We start from the raw sequence: 20979 nt of genomic DNA, 5'->3' as shown, positions 1-20979 counted from the left end.
GCTTATTTGCTAAGATACTCTGTTTTATTTGCTGGCTTATGGCTTATGTCAGGGATTTCCTGGTGAGGGCTTTGGAATATATCAGCATACATTAAAGCTATTTCTGGCAGATTACTAATCACATTGCTTAGTCATTTCTATCTTAAGTTTTCCGGAATTTCTTAGTTGAATTAGGACTTTAATTGTTGCCTCATAGTGTAGTATGAGCATTCATCACATTTCATTTCACTGCCCAACCTCTCAGTAATCTCAAGGCTTCAAATTAACTTTAAAGGAACTCTTAATTTATGTACTAAATTCTTTATTTTTAAATATCTAGGGTGAAATATGGCCTTCTTTTTCCTGTACTAAAAAGAAAAGTAAATATATCTGAAGTTGTACAATGTACTAGGAGTTTTTCTTTGTTATAAGCCGCACATTAGAGTTGTATCTTTAAAAAAACAAAAGAATGGAGAAAAACTGGAAAATACCTTAATTTGGTAAAAGACATGAGGTAGAGGAGAGATGTAATTTCTACATAGTATGAGATCACCATTAAATACAATTTGTTTGCTCTTTCAGTTCCTTGGACACAACATGAATTTGAGCTGGCCCAGTGGGCTTTCCGGAAATGGAAGTCTCACCAGTTTACCTCATTAAGGGACTTACTCTGGGGCAATGCTGTTTACCTGAAGGAGGCCAACGCCATCAGTGTGGAATTAAAGAAGAAGGTACGAAGGGTGTGGAAACATGGGCCATCTGGAGGCGAAGCTGAGCCTGATGGGGTTTGTGGTCCTCATATTGAGCTTATTTTTCCCTCGAGTGAACTCAGCAGCTTTTTGCCATGAAATAGCTTTATTTATGCATTCATTCCATATATGTGCCTGGGACGTAGTAGGTACTAATTAAATATTTGTCACATGAAGTTTTTAAAATAGCATGTTTTCTAGCTTATTTTACAAATGAGGAGACTGTAAGCTAGAGGAACATATTAGTAGAAAAATACTTATCTTGGGTTTCTGAAGATCTCAATTCGCTTTTAGTTTTCTGCCATTGAGTTTACACCTCTAAGTCCTGTGTACCCTCTCCTCTTCTAGGGTTTGATAGGCAGTTTTGTGTAGTGGACAAGCACATGCACTCTGTATCCAGGCAGCTATGTTCCAGTCTCTGCTCTCGTAGTTGTTTGACCCTAATAGCCCTGTGCCTCCACTCCCTCATCTACAAAATAGGCTTGGCAGCAGCGCCTGCCACCCAGGGGTTTTGTGAGGGATGAGAGAGTGAACACATGTAAAATGCTGAAGTAGTGCCTATATATGGTAATTGCTATTACCAAAACATCACACCACATCCTAGATTCATTCTTCTCTATGTCCCACTGTGTAACGGTCTCCTGACTTCTAAGATCATGAGAGGCACGGGGGAAGGGGTGAAATATTGCAAATTAGGTGGGGACACAGACTGCCTGACTTTGGGAAAAATCATCTTCTCCTAGGGCTATATTCTGGTTCTATAAAATGGGAATAAGATGTCTTCTTCATTTATAATCTTGGTACCTCATCTCATTTTGTAATATTTTCCTCTTCAAGTACACTACATGATGGCAGGGACTGTGTCTTTTCTCTTACCTAGCATTTCATTAATAGTTGGTTAAAAAAAAAATAGAGAGTGGTACCAAGCTATAAATGACATGATGAATGCAAAGCATTTACCCTATAACACTTTAAAGAGTAGTAATTGTAACCATCTGAATTTAAAGTGGAAGACTTTAACACGTGGCCACCCTCCCTCATTAGTGAGAGTCTAGAGATGCATTCCTGTGTCCACCTTTTGTTCTCTACGGAAGTCTTCATTCAGTCAACTGAAATAGATTTATTGAGATTTTAGTTTGTGTAAAAACACTGTGCCAGGCTAGGAAAACAAAGTCTGTAAATAGCTAAATGATTAATAGGCAAGTGGCTGTTTTTTTCATATAATCACAAACTGTTGAGCACATACTACTATTTGACCTCTTCCCCATTGGGCATCATCATATTGTCTGAAGCTTACTTGCTGAAAACAAAAACGCCATTTGTCGATGGTTTCTTCTTTCCACTCAGGTGCAGTTTCAGTTTGTTCTGCTGACTGACACATTGTACTCCCCTTTGCCTCCTGAATTACTTCCCACTGAGATGGAAAAAACTCATCAAGACAGGCCTTTCCCTCGTACAGTGGTGGCAGTTGAAGTCCAGGATCTGAAGAACGGAGCAACACATTATTGGTCTTTGGAGAAACTGAAGTATGAAAATGATATACTTACAGCCAATTGTTTTATTTAGGAAATAATAATGAATTGCTCGAGTGGCCTCCCTCAGACTCTCCTCTCTGTGATGTCACTGTTGCTTGCTTTTCTGTATTTCTGAATGCTGTTGCTGGCCAGTGATAATTGCTATACATCTGTTTTCTTCTCAGTGAATGAATCCTACTCTGAACACCTTTGTCACTTGTAGATGTTTAAATTTAAATTTACCCTCCATAATGCTCACTTGGTAGCACATATACTAAAATTGGAATGATACAGAGAAAATTAGGATGGCCTCTGTGCAAGGATGACACGCAGATTTGTGGGGAAAAAATTAAATTAATTAACCTACCATAGGTCCGCTTACATTTTAACTGTTCTAATTTTATGATATCTATTTCTGTCTTGGATCTCATGATGATGAATAGTAAATAGGAAAGTTACAATGTAGCCTTTGCATTTAGTACAATGAGGTATTTTCTGTTTCAGCATATTTGAGATACCATACACCATTGAACTACATTTCTCCTATAACTCAGTAGAGGAGAGGTTGGGTGGCCACTCTGGACTTTTGGTGGCTTGTCTCTAGACTTAGACAGTTTGAATCCTGAGTATTTTGGTTTCTGTACTTTTGACCTACATTCTTTTTTAATATCATTAATTGGTGGGAGCAGCTTTTTAAAATCCTGCATGAAGGATAGTTCCAAAATGAAGTTTTGATGTGGGCTTGTGATACTAACCCAGTGCACTTTGTGTTCATGACACAGGCAGAGGCTGGACTTGATGCGAGAGATGTATGACAGGGCAGGTGAGATGGCCTCCAGTGCCCAGGATGAGAGTGAAGCCACCATGACCGGCAGTGATCCGTTTTATGATCGGTTCCATTGGTTCAAACTTGTAGGAAGGTATGTGATGATTTTATTGATGTCTTCTTTATAAAGAATGAATGGTTTTATTTTAATTGTTTAAAACCTCAGCAGATAATACAGAAAGTTAAAAGAAAAAATATGAAGAAACGCCATTTATAATTTTTTTTGAGGAGGGGTGGAAATAATTAAGTTTGTATTTATTTTTTTAGTGAAGGTGCTGGGGACTGAACCCAGGACCTTGTGCATGCTGGGCAGGCACTGTACCACTAGGCTATATTCTCCCACCCACACCCCATTTATAATTTTATCCACTCATAGACAGCCACTGTATCATTTGGTATGTTTCCCTTCAGTTTTATCTAATGTGCATATTTGTTTGAAGTCTCAAGACTTTGAATTAGAGTAACTGACAGTCTTCCCTGCCTCTCAAGTCATTCACAAAATGTCTTACAGTTGACCAAAATAGATTTAAAAGAAAACCTATGTCTATATTCTGCATAGTTTAGTTATTTTTTGTTTTTTTCCCTGGCTGGGGGGAGGTAATCATGTTTGTTTGTTTATTTATTTATTCTTAGAGGAGGTGCTGGGAATTGAACCCAGGACCTCATGCATGCTAAGCATGAGCCCTACGACTTGAGCTATACCCTCCCGCTATCCTGCAGTTTAAAATCACAATATGACTTACAACTTACACGAATACAGTCTCTCCATGATCCGATATGTCGTCAATTTTTTTAAAGCAATTCGTCTCACTTTTGTCTTTGCCAAGAGTGAATTAATCGCACACCTTAGTAGTCCACCTGAGCCTCCTTGTGTATACTTTATTTTCAACATTAATGAAAACAAATAGTGCCTCTGGGAGTCCATATTGAGTCACGTTCTTAGAGGATTAGAATTTTAAAAGCAGAGAAATGTAAGTTTTCCCCTTAATGATTTCAGAATTTCAGTTTTTTTTTAATTGTGAAAACCTTCTGACAGTTTTAAAGGAACAGGGTTAAAAGGAGGAGCTGAAGTCCTAGTATTTTGTAGAAATAACTGAAGTTAAGTCTTTTCCACTCTGCTCTGATGATAGAATGTTTCTAAAGAGGTGAGTTGGCCAAACACGTCTCACCCAAGCGAGGCAGTACCTGCTTTGCCATATGCCATTTCATCCATTTCGTCTTCTACTCCAAGATGACATGGGAATTGGAATAAAGATTTAACCTTATTATTCACCTGATATTGAGTGGCTCCTTAGAGACCTGGCTGCTGATCTGTTTTGTGAACTGGGGAATGTAAATGTTTAACCGCATGGTATTTACCTGGGATATTCTACTCACGTATTTCCTTTTCTTATTCGAAGGATCAGTCCTTGTTCCCTTTCACCTGAACTAGATGATTTGTGCTTATTTTATCCTGTTGCTTTTCCATTTGCTTGTATTGTTTTGATTCCCCAGTGGGTTCTATCCTGTGGCATCTATAGCTTCCTATTTAACCAACTATTCCTCTCTCCTTGGCTGTGTCAATCGGCATCTTGCCTGGTGTCTAGCTCCCCCATTTTCCACGGCTGTGTGAATGAGCGCCTTGCTGACCGCACACCCTCCCCCACTTTTTCCACGGCCGATTCCGACATCACTGAGCTGGCTGACGAGCAGCAAGATGAGATGGAGGATTTTGATGATGAGGCGTTCGTGGATGACACCGGCTCTGACGCAGGGACGGAGGAGGGATCAGATCTCTTCAGTGACGGGCATGACCCGTTTTACGACCGATCCCCATGGTTCATTTTAGTGGGAAGGTTGGTGAGGTTAAAGTGAGAAAGGCAAAAAGGGACCAGCTCTTGCTCTAAAGAGGCTCCTTGTGCAATTTTGGACAATTTTGCTTTAGCCAGTTCAATTCATGGCATGCTGATCTGGCTAGAGAGAGCTCTCAGGCAGCGTTTGTGAGGTACCTGGCCTTCTTGGTTCAGCATATGGCACCATGTGAAGACTCTCCCTGGAGGATCCCTTGTCTTAAATTGCCCAGTAGTTTTGTTCTGAAGGAGGAAACCCCAGAGGAGAAAGTAATTAAAGCTGTGAGTCAAGTGTTACAGGGTGGGCTCGAAGAATTTTACTGTGGTCCAGTGTTTCCTCATTGTAGGAATGTGAGTGAGGAGCCATTGGGATAACATGAGAAGGAAAGCGGAGCAGGTCCAGGGTCAGGCTGGAGGATTCGTGGCATCAGCAGGAGTCAGGAGGACAAAAGTGGGATCAAGAATAGAGTTAAGTTATCTCCTGCTCAGTCTGTGGGTCCAAAAAAGAATCAGGAACGTGAAGTTTCCTCTTTGTCTAAGTAAAATGGGTGCCTTTCTTTGGCCACTTTCATAGATCTTTGGCTTCTGCTGAAATTTTACCTATAGGCATTATGATGATGAATCTTGTAAAATTATCTGTTGACACCATCAACAATGGGTATTTGTTCAGTGCTCCATGAAACTGCTTTGTGTTAAGTGTAATTTACCAGACTGAGGCATTGTCTCTGGCCCTGTCTGTCAGCGATGCAGAACTCTGACGCACACATTCCTGACACTGGGGTCTTTGTCTGCATCCAGTCTTCATGCTGAAGTAATTTTAATTACCAGTTCAACGGTGCAGCACTTACTGGATTAACAAGAAAGTGTGTCTAGGTTTTAAGGTGTTAAATTTACTTCGAATAGTGCATTAGAACCACATATTGTTGAACCCTTTAAAAATAAGGAAAATTACATCAGTGTTAATGGTTAAGCACCAGTTACCTAAAAATTAAAGTGCAGTTAGTCTCCTGACCCAGTAGGGACATAAGTTCTAAAAACCTAGCTCATAGTATGGTGTTGGTTACCTCGTGAGAACTAAATAAACAACGCAGAAAATGATCACTTTTATGGGAAGGGGGAAAAGAAAAGCTTTTTGATAGAAATTAAAGCCTCAGTTATGACTATGGGTTGTAAGATTAGACAGTCTCGGGGTTTTACAACAATGAAGGGGCATTTATTCAGTTTTTCTGTGAATAAACATAAAGGGATTATACTACCATGAACATTGTCTGGTGTATTGCCAGGAATAGATAGATGCTTACAATTTCAGAGAAGCTGGTTTTATTAAAGTTAAGAAAGGTAGTTCTCTGTGCAAATAATGGGACCATAATGCTTTCCTAATTGTGTGGCTGTGTGTGTCCTTCAGCCATTTCCTTTCTCTTCTAAGAGGGTGAGAAGCTGGAACCAAGTTTCTACCCATTAACTGCTTAGTCCTGGTGTCAGTGGTACTTCTAATGCTGCTCAGTTTTGTTGTACATCATGGCGCGTGAGGACCAGGCAGCTTCTTCCTGCGTGACATGGTGGGAAGAACACTGACCAAACTTATGATGAGCAGCTCAATCGGAGGCCTTTTAGGTTCTTAAGTGTAAAATGAAGACTTAGGTAGGGAAAAAAAGAAAGAGCCTTAGAGATACCTATTACCTTTCAGAGTCTGTCATCCACACTAGCAAAATGAAGAGTTCTACTCAGAAGCATTTGTATGAAAAACTTACAAGTCAGAATCCCTCTTAATGTGGAAATTCATTGCCTTAAAATAATATGTATTATTTTCTCTCTAGTTGTATTCATTTTAATCATATCAGATTAAAGTGTAGATATAAAGCAATCAACTCTACTTTGATTTTCAAATAAAATAGTTGTGGAGCTGTGGCTCAAGAAATGACCTTAGTATTTCTTTGGGTTCCCAGGTTTTAAAACTGACTTTGCTTTGCAAGAAAAGTGTTAGGAGAGGAGGTGAAGTCATGGCAATTTAGAGTGAAGGATAAGTCTTTTATTTTCACCCTTGACTGCATTTCTTACCTAACAATTTAATGCAGCGTCACCCAGTTATGTACTGGTCATTCTCTGTGTAAGAGGAGTAGCTTCTTTGCTGTTCTTGTGATACATGGAATTGGATTTCCCCTATTGGCACTTGACTGCAAACACATAAAATTTTCCAGTTTTTTGTGAAATTCCTTTTGTAGGATTCATGGCCTTGGCTGCCTCTGGTGAATTTTTACATGAAAACTAAAAGAGCTTGTCCCTTTAGCTGTTCTCTGTGGCATGCTGGGATGTTATGATCATCCGTCATAATTTGGGATGAAACGTGAAGTGTGTAAGCTAGTCTTCTGGGTTAAAAGTCTCCTAAGTACCTGAACTGATACTCTTTCTGTAACTAGAATTGTAATTATGCTGACTTTTATTACCTTTATGTTGACAGAATTTGTTTCCCTTTTTATGTAACGTCACAGAACTTTATGCTAATATGTCCTTTACATCTTCCCTTCTCTCATCCCTGTTCTCCTTCAGTCTGCTAGGTCAAGGTACAAGGACTCTCAAGAATGACGAGTAATTATGAAAATGCCAGTTTCAAAAACCTTGGAACTTTTATACAGCTCAAATGATTGATTTTGGGCCAAAGCCTATGTTCTAACAGTAGGACAAGGAGCTGTCTATTGACTGTGCGGTTGTGTAGTCACAGTGCTGATGCCCACGCCACTGCCGTAGAATTCTAGAATTCTCTCATCTAGAAAGGGAGATCCACAGAAATCCTCTCTATTCTTCCACTTACGGAGTAGCCACTGCCACGGGCAGAAAGGGGATGCTCATCTTTAATTTGCACTCACACAGGTGTAATTAAAAACAGGGGTTCTTGTTTTGAATAGCTATTTTTAAGTATAAAAATTACAAATTAAATATAGTTAGGAATCTAAACATGTTCTATTATATTAATCCATCATGAATGTGGCTTTGAAAAATCAACCTAATATAAAGTTGAATGGCTTTGCTTCTCTACCTCTGGTTTAACCCATTTTTCTGGAAAATCTTCCACTTCTACTTAGAGGACAAATCATTTTCTCATGCACTTATCTACACAGATGTTCAGTCACTCACCAGATATTTACAGAGTGTATTTATTCAATAAATACACCAGGCCCTCTGCAGACAATGGCTAGCAAAACCAGACATCGTTCCCGCCCTCAGGGGTTTACAGTCTGGTGGGTGAAACAGACAGTCTCATAAACATAAATCGTAGGAATGATGGAATCGTGTGTTACTGAGGTCATAAAACATTGGGGGGACCTGTCATTTGAGAGTGGTGTTTGGGATAAGACCTGAAGAAGTGAAATCAGAGGCAGGAGGTGGGTAGTAGAGTTCAGAGAGGAGCAGACGGGACGAGTGTGCGCGATGGCTCTTTAATGGCCTGGACATTAAAAGTGAGCAAGTCTGGCTGGAGGGCTGTTAGGACATGAAGGTGGTCTGTTTATGTGCTGATTTTGGAAGTGAAATTATCCATTTGGTACCTTATGCCAAATTTGTAGTCTTTAAACTCTGTCACAGTACTTGATGTTTGAGAGTCTTCTTTGTAATCCTTTTTAGATTTTTCGTTTTTGAATTTTTGTACAACATATTTTACCCCTGTATTTTTTAGCATTGCCCTCCCCACCTTTGGAGCAGACTGAAAGGGAAATAGACGTCATCTGATCTGACTCAGTGTTCACTTGCAATTATTTTTATTGTACTTTCATATTCCATTCATGCTCTTAAAGTTTTATTAACATTTGTTTTCCTTTAGTGTATTTTGTCTATTTACGGAATTGTTTTCATTACTTTGAGTTGAAACCCCAAGAATCCACTCCATGTTCCTCTTCTTTGTTTTAAAGTAGATTCAGAGCAGGAAAAGAAGCAGACATGCATACAGGCATACCTCGGAGATATTGCAGGTTCATTGCCAGATTGCTACAATAAAAGCAAATATCACTATAAAGCAAGTCGCCCAGGTTTTTTGTTGTTGTTGTTGTTTTTTCAAGTGCATATAAAAGTTATGTTTATATTACATTATGGTTTATTAAATGTGCGAAGCATTATGTCTGAAAAAACAGTGTACATGCCTTTAATTAAAAAATACTTCATTGCTAAAAACAAATGCTGGCCATCATCTGCGCCTTCAGTGAATTGTAATCTTTTTGCTGGTGGAGGGTCTTGTCTTGATGTTGATGGCTGCTGAGTGATCAGGGTGTAAGTTGCTGATGGTTGGAGTGGCTGTGGCAGTTTCTTAAAATAAGACAGCAGTAAAGTTAGCCACATCGATTGATTCTTCTCACAGATGAATTCTCTGTAGCATGCAGTGCTGCTTAATAGCATTTTACCCAAAGTAGAACTTTCAAAATTGGAGTCAGTGCTCTCATACTCTGTTGCTGCCTTACCAGCTACATTAATGTAGTATTCTAAATCCTTTGTTGTCGTTTCAGCAGTCTTCCCAGCATCTTTACTGGGAGTAGATTCCGCCTCAAGGAACCACTTTCTTTGCTCATCCGTAAAAAGCAACTCTTCACCCATGAAAGTTTTGTTATGAGATTATAGCAGTTCAGTCACATCTTCAGGCTCCACTTCTAATTCTAGTTCTCTTGCTATTTCTACCACATCTGCAGTTTCTTCCTCCACTGAAGTCTTGAATTCATCAAAGTCACCCATGAGGGTTGGAGTCAGCTTCTTCCAGACTCCTGGTAATATTGATATTTAGACCTCTTCCCATGAATCGCAGATGTTCCTAATGACATCTAGAGTAGTGACTCCTTTCCAGAAGGTTCTCAGTTTACTCTGCCCAGATCCATCAGAGGAATCACTATCTCTGTCAGCTGTAGCCTTACAAAATGAATTTTTTAAATGGTAAGCCTTGAAAGTCAGAATTACTCTTTGATCAGAATGGGTGTTGTATTAGTGAGCATGAAAATATTCATCTCCAGCAGAGCTCTTGGGTGACCAGGTGCACTGTCAGTGAACAGTAATATTTTTAAAGGAAAATCTTTTTTTTGTTCTGAGCAGTAGGCTCAACAGTGGGTTTAAAATATTCAGTAAACCATGTTGTAAATAGATACGTTGTCATCCAGGCTTTATTGTTTCATTTATAGAGCATAGGCAGAGTAGATCCAGCCTAATTCTTAAGGGCCCTAGGATTTTCAAAATGGCATAGAACATTGTCTCCTACTTAAAGTCACTGGCTGCATTAGTTCCTAATAAGAGTGTCAGCCTTTCCTTTCATGCCTTGAAGCCAGACATTGACCTTTCTCTGGCTATGAGGGTCCTAGAAGGCATCTTCTTCCAATAGAAGGCTGTTTTGTCTACATTGAAAATCTGTTGTTTAGAGTAGCCACCTTCATGAATTATCTAAGCTCTATCCTTCTGGATAATTTGCTGCACTCTCTACATCAGCACTTGCTTTCCACCTTGCACTTTCATATTATACAGGTGGCTTCTTTCCTTAAATCTCATGAACCAGCCTCTGCTAGCTTCAAACTCTTCTTCTGCAGCTTCCTCACTTCTCTTGGCCTTCATAGATTGAAGAGACTTGGGGCCTTACTCTGGATTAGGCTTTGGCTTAAGGGAATATCGTGGTTGGTTTGATCTTCTGTCCAGACCACTAACACTTTCTCCATGTCTGCAATAAGGCTTTTTTGCTTTGTTAGATCATTTATGTATTCACTAGAGTAACACTCTTAACTTTTTTCAAGAAATTTTCCTTTGCATTCAGTGCTTAGCTGTTTGGCACAACTTGGCTGTCCTAGCTTTTGGCCTATCTCTGCTTTCAATATATGTTTCTCACTAAGCTTATTCATTTCTAGCTTTTCAGTTAAGGTGAGAGATATGAGACTCTTCCTTTCACTTAAACACTTACAGGCCATTGTAGGATTATTAATTCGCCCAATTTCAGTATTTCTGTGTCTCAGGGAAGAGGGAGGCTGCAGGAGAGGGAGAGAGATGGGGGAAATGGCCTGTTGGTGAAGTTGTCAGAACACACAGCCGTATTTTTTGATTAAGTTCACTGTCTTGTATGGGTGTGATTTGTGGTACTTCAAAACAGTTATAATAGTAATATCACAGATCACCATAAAAATAAAAATAACGAAAAAGTTTGAAATACTATGAGAATTACCAAAATGTGACACAGAGACATGGAATGAGCAGATGGTGTTGGAAAAGTGGCACCTTGCTGGAGACAGGATTGCCACAAACCAATTTGTAAAAAATGCAATGTCTGCATAAAAGCACAAGAGAGTGAAGCACCATAAAACGAGGTATGCCTGTATGTGTCATGTTCAGTTAAGGTTGACTTCTTGATGCAAATGTTTGCTCTTTGTCCTGTCTGTGTTCAAAGATACCACATACCAAGTGGGAAGACAAGAGTAACAGTAGGAACTAGATTCTATTTCCCATCCACTAATTGGAATGAACAGCCAAGCTTTGTCATCACCAGTTTTTATTGCTTTAAAAAAAAATCAATAGCTACAAAATAATGAAAGAAGGAAAAGAGAACTAGTGTGGTACAACTTTGCTAGTCCATTTGAAATAGAAAATGTTAGGTCTTACCTTTGGTATATGCATTTCTGAGTTATGTTTTGGACTCTAGGAGCAAAAGCAATCCTTTAGGGATCAGCTGTCTTCTTCTCCCTTGCCTTTTATCTTGATGCCCATCCAGAGTTCCCAAAAGTTCCTAACTCAGAAACTTCTGGCTTTGTAGCCTCTCTGCATGTGTGTGTCAGTCACGGTGCCTGAAGATCATAGTCATTTCTTAGAGTAAAAATAAAGACCCATAATGTTGTGACATGAAGTCTGTTTAGAGTTATTAACTCTATCTCAGTCACATTTCTCTGACTTTTTTTTTTTTTTGTCTCCTGATTTCTGTTTTGTCTGTTGGGCAAAACAAAACAAAACCTTTTTGTAATTAGTAAAAGGTCACTCTTTAAGAGGCACCCTTTTCCCCATCCTTAGTAGTATTTATAGAGCAGTATCTTGAAAGTCTACTTCCAACTGTTACTCTTCTATGTACAGTAGTAATTTCTATAGGAAATAACTTGGTATAAGTTGGTCTTCTCAAGTGCCTTACCAAGCATTTGCATTTGTTTATATATTATTTGTGCTGAAAAAGCCATTGGAGGCAGCCTGAGAGTACAGAACAGAGAGGCAACCTTAAGACGGGGCCCAGAAGCCAGCTCACAGTTTCATGAAGGTATTCTTGGTAAATCTGAAAGCCACCTTCTCTGTCTGTGGGATGCTCAGATGTTTGTCTCCTGGTTTCTGTCTCTAGGGCATTTGTTTACCTGAGCAACCTGCTGTACCCCGTGCCCCTGATTCACAGGGTGGCCATTGTCAGTGAGAAGGGTGAAGTGCGGGGATTTCTGCGTGTGGCTGTACAGGCCATTGCAGGTAGGTGACCCTTTTCTGAAATGAAAGCTGTGGATTCTTTGCCTAGAGACAAAGCAGGCCAGTTCAGTTACACGCTACAGTACAAACTGTGGTGCGTTTGTCTGTCTTGAAGAAAGCCTTTGTGCTTCCTTTCTAGCTGTTGTTCCCAAGTATCATAAACAGATTCTGTCTGGCTCAAACTACTGCTCTTTTGAAATGATGGGGTAAAAGGATTTCCTTTAACATGAGGAACAACTCTTAGACTAACTTTATAAAAGTCATTTGCACTTGAAATAATGTATCATAACTGCTTCAGAAGATGTTTTCTTGCCTGATTTTCTCTCAGGGTGCTTCTGCTAGACATTTCTTTCCTTTGGCTGCTGTTTTGTAATGTATGGGGCAAGATTTTGATACTTTACAGTTTTCCATGATCCAGCCTACATTCTGAGGAAAGATTGTGGCTGTTCCCTGTAACTTTTCTGTTTTAATTTCCAGACGCTACGCTATGTTTAGTGACCTTTCAGCTTTTCCTCATGGAAATTAGTGACAGTCACCAATGTTGAGTTTATGGGAGTCTCCACAAGTACAATCTAATATTTTCAAATATTTGTTGAGTATTATTGAATATAATCTTGCCAAGTAAAGGGCTCAGTATTTCTAATTAAGACATTTGAACAATATCAAGAATAAAACTGATTCTTTGGTAACTAATTTTATTTGAGCTAAGGAGGTTGGTAAATTTGCTTGAAGAGTTGGAAGCAGCCTGTTTGATTTTACTGCTTTGGTCTTATTCTCTCTTTCTTATGCAAAAAACTTGTTCTTCAGTGTCTCCTCTTGTATTAATTTTGAGAACCTTAAGGCTCCTCTAATATGCTGCTTATTTTGCAATCCAGTAAGAGACAGTCCGCCTTGGTCCCACATTTGGTCTCATTCCGTTCTTGCTTATTTCCTTTTCTACTTAGGGGATGAAGAAGCTCCTGATTATGGCTCTGGAATCCGACAGTCAGGAACAGCTAAAATATCTTTTGATAATGAGTGCTTTAATCAGGTGAGAAACTTTCCAGGAAGAGGATAACCTTGTGCAAGGAGAAAGAAATAGACAGGCTTATAAGAAGAACGCTCAGCACTGGGGAGCGGTTCCACCTAGAACTAAACACAGGCTTGCTTAGTAGACTCTGGGACATAGCTAACGATTACTGAGGTGAGGGTAAAGGCCCTGCACTTGTATTGTATTGCATTGCCTTTTCTCAGGCAGCTCTTAATCCATATAATTTTTCTGTCACTATTATTTTTGGGGCAAATAAACATAAGGAAAGTGGGGGAAAATATGTTGTCTTACTATTTTATTATTTACTTTCTCCTGCCTTGTTTTCAGAGTGACTTTTCTTCAGTTGCAATGACTCGCTCTGGTTTATCCTTGGAGGAGCTGAGGATTGTGGAAGGGCAGGGTCAGAGTTCTGAGGTCATCACTCCTCCAGAAGAAATCAATCGAATGAATGACTTGGGTGTGTAATCAGAGTTCATTATGATTGGGGATGTTTTTAAAGAGGGGAAAGTACCTTTTTCAAGGGAGATAGTTGCTTTTATCAACTAGGAAAGACATTCTCTCCTCTTTGAAAGGTGCTTTGTGCATTATTTGAACCATATCTGTGTTCATTTGACCCCCTTTAGATTTGAAGTCAAGCACTTTGTTGGATGGTAAGATGGTAATGGAAGGATTTTCTGAAGAGATTGGCAACCACCTGAAACTGGGCAGTGCCTTCACTTTCCGTGTAACAGTGTTGCAGGCTAGTGGGATCCTCCCAGAGTATGCAGACATCTTCTGTCAGTTCAAGTAAGCTGTCCCTGTGCTCTGCCTCCCTACCTGTTCACCCAGATGATGTCTTTTGTGCACTGGAGAGTGCTCTTACACTTGGAGATGGTACCCTCTCAAGAGAGAAACAACTACCAATCACTGAAACAAAACGCTTCCTTCAGTCCAGATGGGAGTAAGACCTGGAAACCTGCAGTGGAATGAAACAGTTCGTTGTAGGGAGGAGTGTGGCCACATGTCTTTCTAGAAGGTTCTGTTGTAGACTGTCCTCCTCTGCCAGTTTAGGATCTGATCCATATAAGCCTTATTTGTTAGTCTTTTTATGTTCCTCGTGCTGAAATGTCTTATTAATAAACAAGTCTGAAAGCAATGAATTATCTAGCTGCCAATTATGCCTATTTAATACTTGGAAAAGGGAAATTTTAAGTCATTTAAAGAACAGAATTCTATATCAACTGAAAAAAAGCTAGTAAGTATTAGAGATGTGACAGGTTTCCTATCTCATCCATTAATAAGCATTTTCTGTCCTGTAACCCTCTGGAAGTCTATGCTATAGGCACTTTCCTCTCAAGACCTCTAAAAACATTTTTGTGGAGAGTCTTAATGCTTCCAAACATCAGTGGATCTTTTCAGTACTTGGAACAGGCTGCAGTGGGAGAGAATGAAGTCTGAGCTACCCAGCTCCTAAAGCCCAAGGTTTGCCGCTGGTGCCACCAAAAGGCTGCTTTAGATTTCTGCCATTCCTTTCCCCTCAGGAGCATCTTGGCCTCCAGGGTCCTAATGCAGTTTCTGAAGCATGGCTTTTTATATAAATTTTAGCCAGGTCCTAAATTAAGTGTGATTATTACATACTAAGCCACTAATGTCATTTGTTATAAGTCATAATTGTTGAAATACTATCCATCCAGTGTTGACTTTGCCCATTTAATGTGTTTTCACTAACAGCCTCTGTCAGTAACTGATGGGCTTTATAGAAAAGATCTGAAGTGGCAATAGTGGTATGTGACTTTTGTCCTGAAATCTCCTAAAAAGAGAGTAGCATCTCCACCTGGCATTAGCTCTGGATGAAAGAGCGTGTTGACTCACTTCAAAAGAAGACTCAAATTCTTCTTGTGTTTTTATAAACTCTCATCTGGCCTGCATAGGGAAAATACAGCTGTAGAGCAGTGTGAATGATTTCATGCATCACCAGTCTGGAACCCCAGGATATTTGTACCTGCTCCAAGCAAAGCATTGGAGGAGTGTAGATCAGAGATCAGCTGATGCCCCTGGGGCCCCTGGCAGGTACACTGTGTGGTCTGGAGAGGAAAAAACTGGGAGGAAAAAAAAGGGAGTAAAGTAAGAGAAGGAGAGTGAGAGAGGTAAGGAGAAAATGAGAAGAAAGAGAATAGGAAAGGGTACACGTAGTGTGGAGTGCTGCAGTACCACAGCAGGGTGCGGCATCAGGGATACAGGTGCCTGGCAAATGCAGCACTGTCCTCAGACTCGGTGAATTACATTCGGCCCTTGAATAACTCAGGAGTTGGTACTGACCTTCCCGCACAGTAAAAATCCAAGTATGTATCTGAGATTCCTTCGTGTCTAAGATTCCACATCCAAGGATTCAGCCACCTGTGGATGGTGCAGTACTGTAGTATTTACTACTGAGAAAAATCCATGTATAATTGGGCCCACACAGTTCCAGCCTATGTTGTTCAAGGACAGCTGTAATTTGGAAGACCAGGAGTTCATAATTCTGGTCTTTCTACGCTCTACTCAAAGTATTCTCTTTTTTCCCTTTTTTCTTGTGGGAGTGTGGGATGTCCTTCTTGTGGATATTTCTATCTGGCAGTAAATATTTGAATTGAGTATTCTGTAATTCTCTACTTCTATTTCAGGCTTATCATAGGGAGACAGAGAGAACAATAAAATCTCACTACTTGTAAGAATAAATAAACATAGCCCACTGACTCAGCAAATATTTCAGAAGTATTTTTTAATTTCGAGCCCTGTGGGAGACACTCAGTGTCTTTTGGAGAGACAGGTGTATGAATGCATTATTACAAACAATAATGTCATTGCTATTGAAGGAAAACAAGTCCCTAGAGCTGTGGGAACATAACTGTTTAGGTGAGTCAGGGAAGTCTTTCTGGAATAAGTGATGTTTGAGTCTACTCTTAGCTGGTCTTAGAGAGACTCCCAGGCAAGTGTGTCACCCACAGGCTTTGGGACTACCTTACAGAAGCTTGAATCTGCCAGAACTTTTCTGTACAACATGATTACATAATTTTTAGTTTTGGTAAAAAACTTCTGCAAAGGAACAAGAATTCACTGAATTCAGTCTTCATACATTCACATAGCTAAGTGATCAGGGTCAGTTGATTTTTCAGTCATTTTTGAAATAAAATCTAAAATGCTGTCTGAGTGATACGGAAAACATTGTTTGCAAAGAAATGTAAAGAACTTGACTCAGTTAAAGACTGCTAATAAGGTGCTCCTTTCTGTAAGATCCAAGCTGATCCTGATGAAACCATTTAATGCAAAATTCTTGTGGGGTTTTGTTTTCCTATTAAGCTTTTTGCATCGCCATGATGAAGCGTTCTCCACTGAACCCCTCAAAAACAACGGCAGAGGAAGTCCTCTGGGCTTTTATCACGTGCAGAATGTAAGTGACATGGACATTTTTGCCGAATGTATTGTGGGTTTGTGTTTTGTGGTACCTTGAAGCAGCTGGTGTGAGGCAGTCGTCAGGTGTGGGCTCCCTTTGGCTTTCTCAGCCGAAGAAGGATGATAATCTGAGTTGCCACGTAGGGGAGCTCTGTGAGCTCATCCCCTGTGCACGCAGCAGCCAGCGTCTCTGAATTACAGTGGGCCCTGTGAGCAGCCTAGGGGTTGGTCAGCCAATAAATTCTTTTGTCAATTTGAATGTAGTGAGTTGTTTTTAGTCTTTCCTTCCTAGAAGAATAAGCATGTTTAGTGTGAGTTTTGTTAAGGTACTTAACATTGTTCAGTCGCAAATAATGTAGGAACTATGAAATGCCTTTTGTAGCTAAATTAAGATTCAGAATCTGTTCTCCTTGCAGCTGATACTATGATTAATACTTTAATGTCCCTTACAACTCTGTCATGTGGAGTAAGAGAACAGACCTCCTATCTCTTCTAGGAAGGTTGACTCAAACTCTCTTCCAAAGTCATCATCTTCATCACAATAGCTAACATTCAAGAGCTTATTTTGTGTTAGTCATTGGTATAAGTGTTGTTTTGTATCTTAATTTATTTAATCCTCACTTTTGTGCCATACACTATCATAATCCTCATTTTACAGATGAGATAGCTGAGACACAGAGCAGTTAGTCACTCATCAAGGTTACAAAGCTAGGAAGAGGCAGAGATGGGGTTGGAACCCAGGATAGTGTGGCTCTAGCATCTAGGACCTTCACTTCTGCATGAAACAGTCTTGTTCTCTTGTTAACTGTATCCACGCTCTAAAATATGAGAGGAAAGGACAGCTCCAAAAATGGAACAAGCAAACACAAAACACACTGTTTTTTCATGTTCAATTGTATAAATGTGAGCATGCATGTATATGATAAATATTGATCCCTACTGTGCACAAGGACTGTGCCTGATGTCACTGGGAAGGGTACAGATGAATCTCAGAGGATTATGCCTCCAAGGAGCTTAGAATTATGAATAAAATGTGTATTTAAACAGTGGTAGTACAAGATATAGAAACATTAGAAGGGTATCCATTAAATACAGTGGGAATAGAGAGACGGGAGAGTTGTTTCCATTAATGGGAAGAGACTTTAAGTTACTTTCTTTGTTGGGGGGTGGGGTGGATGGTTGGGTAGAGAAAGGAGGTGGGGGAACTTCCTGAAGGATGTAGTGTGAATAAGAAGAGGTGAGTCAGGCTTGGCACTGTATCTGCACACAGTGAACAGTCATGGTTTTCTTAATTGAATTAGCCCTTTGGAGTATAGGGATGATAGAGGTACAGAGATATGGAAAGGCCTCCCGGCCAGGGCTGCAGCCTCAGGCACAGCAGAGGAGAGAGCAGGTGAAGGGAGCACAGGTGTTTAATTGAGTCCAAACATTAAGTGTGTAAAGAGCAGCTGAGAAACCACAGGTCAGTCAGGGCAGGTGATGGAGGGTCTTGGTAAAGGTACTGTAGAATGAAGACCAGAGAGGATCCCCTATCTTTTGGTGTGAGAGGCCTGCATAGTAAAATATCCAGCACATACGGGGCATTCAAAAGTGCTGAAGTGCTGTTTGCAGCAAAAATGTGTCTTTTCCTGTAATAAACCCTTCCCCAGTCTAACTTGGCTTTATTCCATATTAGATTGCAGTGGAGGTTACGGAATCATTTGTGGAATATATCAAAACCAAGCCTATCGTGTTTGAAGTCTTTGGGCATTATCAGCAGCACCCGCTTCACTTGCAAGGACAGGACCTTAGCAGGTTCGGGCCACAAGGTTTTTGTGTTGATGCTGTTGTTGTTATTCTTACTTGCTGGGAAGGAAGAAGTCTTCTGAGGGACTAAGATAGCAGCTAAATGAGAGTTTTATGTATTACTCTATGTTTCCGTTTTAGAAACATCACTGTCTCTTTTGTAAGGCTCCTAATCACTAATTGTGGTTAGGGCAAACTGAATTTTGGCCAAGTGACCTTGAATACCATCTTTTTGTAGGAAGGACTTTGAATAGGATAGGAAGTTGAGGTAATAGGGATGTAACATGAAAATTGGTATAATTGTTCCTAACCACCCGGAACTTTTTGAAACATAAAGTCCCTAAAGTGTGTGTGTCTAAGTAGAGACATCAGAATTGGTGAGGAGAGCAATGATGGGGACTTCAGTGATGGCAGAGTGTCTGTTAATAAAAAAAGTTTCTAATTTATTAGCTATGACTTACAAGAGGATTTTTATTAAGATGTCTTAGCCTCGGTTTTACTGTGTGGGGTTATGTCTGTTATTTGATGGTGTGCTAGAGTTGAAAGTACTAATGATCCGTTTCTAAAGGGGATTTAAACATGCAATTAATATCAACATGGGACTCTTTTTGGTTTTGAAAATACTTGTTGTCTTCCTTTGCAGCCCACCTCAGCCATCTCGACGATTCTTCCCACCACCCATGCCACTCTCCAAGCCAGGTGAGCAATAGCTGTGTTCTTTGTATGATGTACATCTCTTATTCTGAGTGACTTTACAGATAAAAAAAAGTCATATTCAAATTCCTGCTCCACTTTCGTGTATCCTTATGTGTTCCTGTATCTGGCAGAAACTAGAATTCTTGTTGCCTGATTTAAAATAAGAAGTAAGGAGCAGTAGGGCTCTATCCCTGCCAGTACTCTGGTCTTCTTACTGCAGATTGTGATCTGCTCTCTAGCCCTAAGTCTCTTTGTGTGTAACTCCCTGTAACTGTCAGGAAACTGGACGTATCTTTGCATATTACATTTATTCTGCATGTTCATTTATCTTGTTTTATTTTTCTTTGTTTATTTTCATCCTTTTTCCTCACTGCCCACTTGCCACATTCCCACCCTGCCCTGTGCTCATTCTGTGTTCCTCACCTCCATCCTGCCTTCAGACCATGAGAGAAAGATTGAACTGATTCGATTTCTCGTATCTGACTATGTGAATGTGCATGTGTTGGACACATTTTCTGAGCATGCCAATGTGCTCGCATCCTCCGCCATTGCCACCTTCCAGGATGGGGCTGACCCATTGCCGCCTTTTCTCTTTCTGCCAATTCCCAGCTGCCAGAGTGAGAGGGTACCTAAACGAGATGGTTAGTAGCTAAATTAGCCCTGCCTTAGATGTAGAACCATCCTCAGGGGCTTGTCCTAAAGTTTGGCTCTCTGTGTACGAAACACTGATGTTTCTGTTTGCTACTTGACCTGAGTGTAGAGTTTAGAACACTGTCAAGATCATATCACATTTCCTTCAGACCAAGTTTTAGGAAGCACTTTCTCTACTTAAGCCCCTTTCACATCACTCAGCGGTGGAGGGAGTGCTCCTTATATTTGTTTGTTTGGATTCTTTGTAGTTGTATTTTTAATTCTAAAGATGTAGGTGGGTTTTTTTTTTAATGCTTCTGGTTTTGCTTTCTGACCCTCAGATGCTCACCAGAACCAGTAACCCTTTTACCTTCTTGACTACCATCATTGCCAGCTCACCTGGAATTCAGCTAGGGTGAATAAAGCTGATAGACTGTGCATCTGACTAGGGCAGTATGAGTCATGAAGCCTCTTAGACACATTGTGTCAGTGGATCTGCACAATTACCTTTTTGAGACAGCAAGCCAAATATTTTATGATCTCCATTTTACAGATGAGGATTGTACAGACTCCCAGAGGTTAAGTGACTCAACCAGAGTTTCATAGCTAGTTAGCAGTTGAGCGGTATTTAGATCCCAAGTCACTGGACTCTCATGCCAGGACTCCCAGAGTCAGAGCAGAGAACCCCCTGTGTTGTCAAGATTTCAGGATTTCTAAGTAGTGTTTCAAAATGCCTACCATGTAGAATCTGAAATTCTTGGAAATAGTGAGGTTTCTGGCTGATGTATTTCATCAGTATAGATGAGAACATGGAATTTACATCTGAAGAAAATGGGTAACATGAGTTCATTTACAGAATTCTGCATTTACAGATTAGACCTCCCAGCAGATGGATTCCCACCCCTAGAGAATGTAATTTAATTGACCTTCGCTGTGGCCTGGGCTTTGCCATCTTTAAGATCCCCAGGTGACTCTTGTGTGCAGGGAGGCTCAGGACCTGCTGAGCTGGAGGACAGGCCTTGCCTTCCCCACACCAGTTTTGATGCTACCCTGTGATGTGCAAGGCTCCCCTCATCTTCTCTCCCCCATT

The 20979-nt window shown here is 40.2% G+C and overlaps 1 protein-coding gene and 1 non-coding gene across 6 annotated transcripts in view; both read left to right on the top strand.

Moving 5' to 3' along the window:
* Positions 1 to 20979, top strand: part of KIF1B (kinesin family member 1B) — a 136263-nt gene that overhangs the window by 91590 nt on the left and 23694 nt on the right. For 4 of the 5 annotated variants that reach the window (XM_072975415.1, XM_072975416.1, XM_072975417.1 and 1 more), the window contains 11 exons: positions 562 to 710; positions 2076 to 2254; positions 3025 to 3162; positions 4655 to 4903; positions 12222 to 12340; positions 13282 to 13367; positions 13695 to 13824; positions 13991 to 14153; positions 16686 to 16776; positions 18454 to 18572; positions 19207 to 19262. In XM_072975415.1, the coding sequence (XP_072831516.1) occupies positions 562 to 710; positions 2076 to 2254; positions 3025 to 3162; positions 4655 to 4903; positions 12222 to 12340; positions 13282 to 13367; positions 13695 to 13824; positions 13991 to 14153; positions 16686 to 16776; positions 18454 to 18572; positions 19207 to 19262 (1479 nt within the window). The remainder of the gene's footprint in view (positions 1 to 561; positions 711 to 2075; positions 2255 to 3024; positions 3163 to 4654; positions 4904 to 12221; positions 12341 to 13281; positions 13368 to 13694; positions 13825 to 13990; positions 14154 to 16685; positions 16777 to 18453; positions 18573 to 19206; positions 19263 to 20979) is intronic. The other variant, XM_072975418.1, reaches the window with a different exon arrangement.
* Positions 2494 to 2599, top strand: LOC116282994 (U6 spliceosomal RNA). The gene has a single exon (XR_004192541.1). It is a non-coding gene; the product is annotated as a U6 spliceosomal RNA (small nuclear RNA).

Source organism: Vicugna pacos, chromosome 13 (genome assembly GCF_048564905.1).
Source record: "Vicugna pacos chromosome 13, VicPac4, whole genome shotgun sequence".
NCBI classification, from domain to species: domain Eukaryota; kingdom Metazoa; phylum Chordata; class Mammalia; order Artiodactyla; family Camelidae; genus Vicugna; species Vicugna pacos.
The sequence above is the reverse complement of the archived record's forward strand: the minus strand, read 5'-3'. Positions and strand labels throughout refer to the sequence as shown.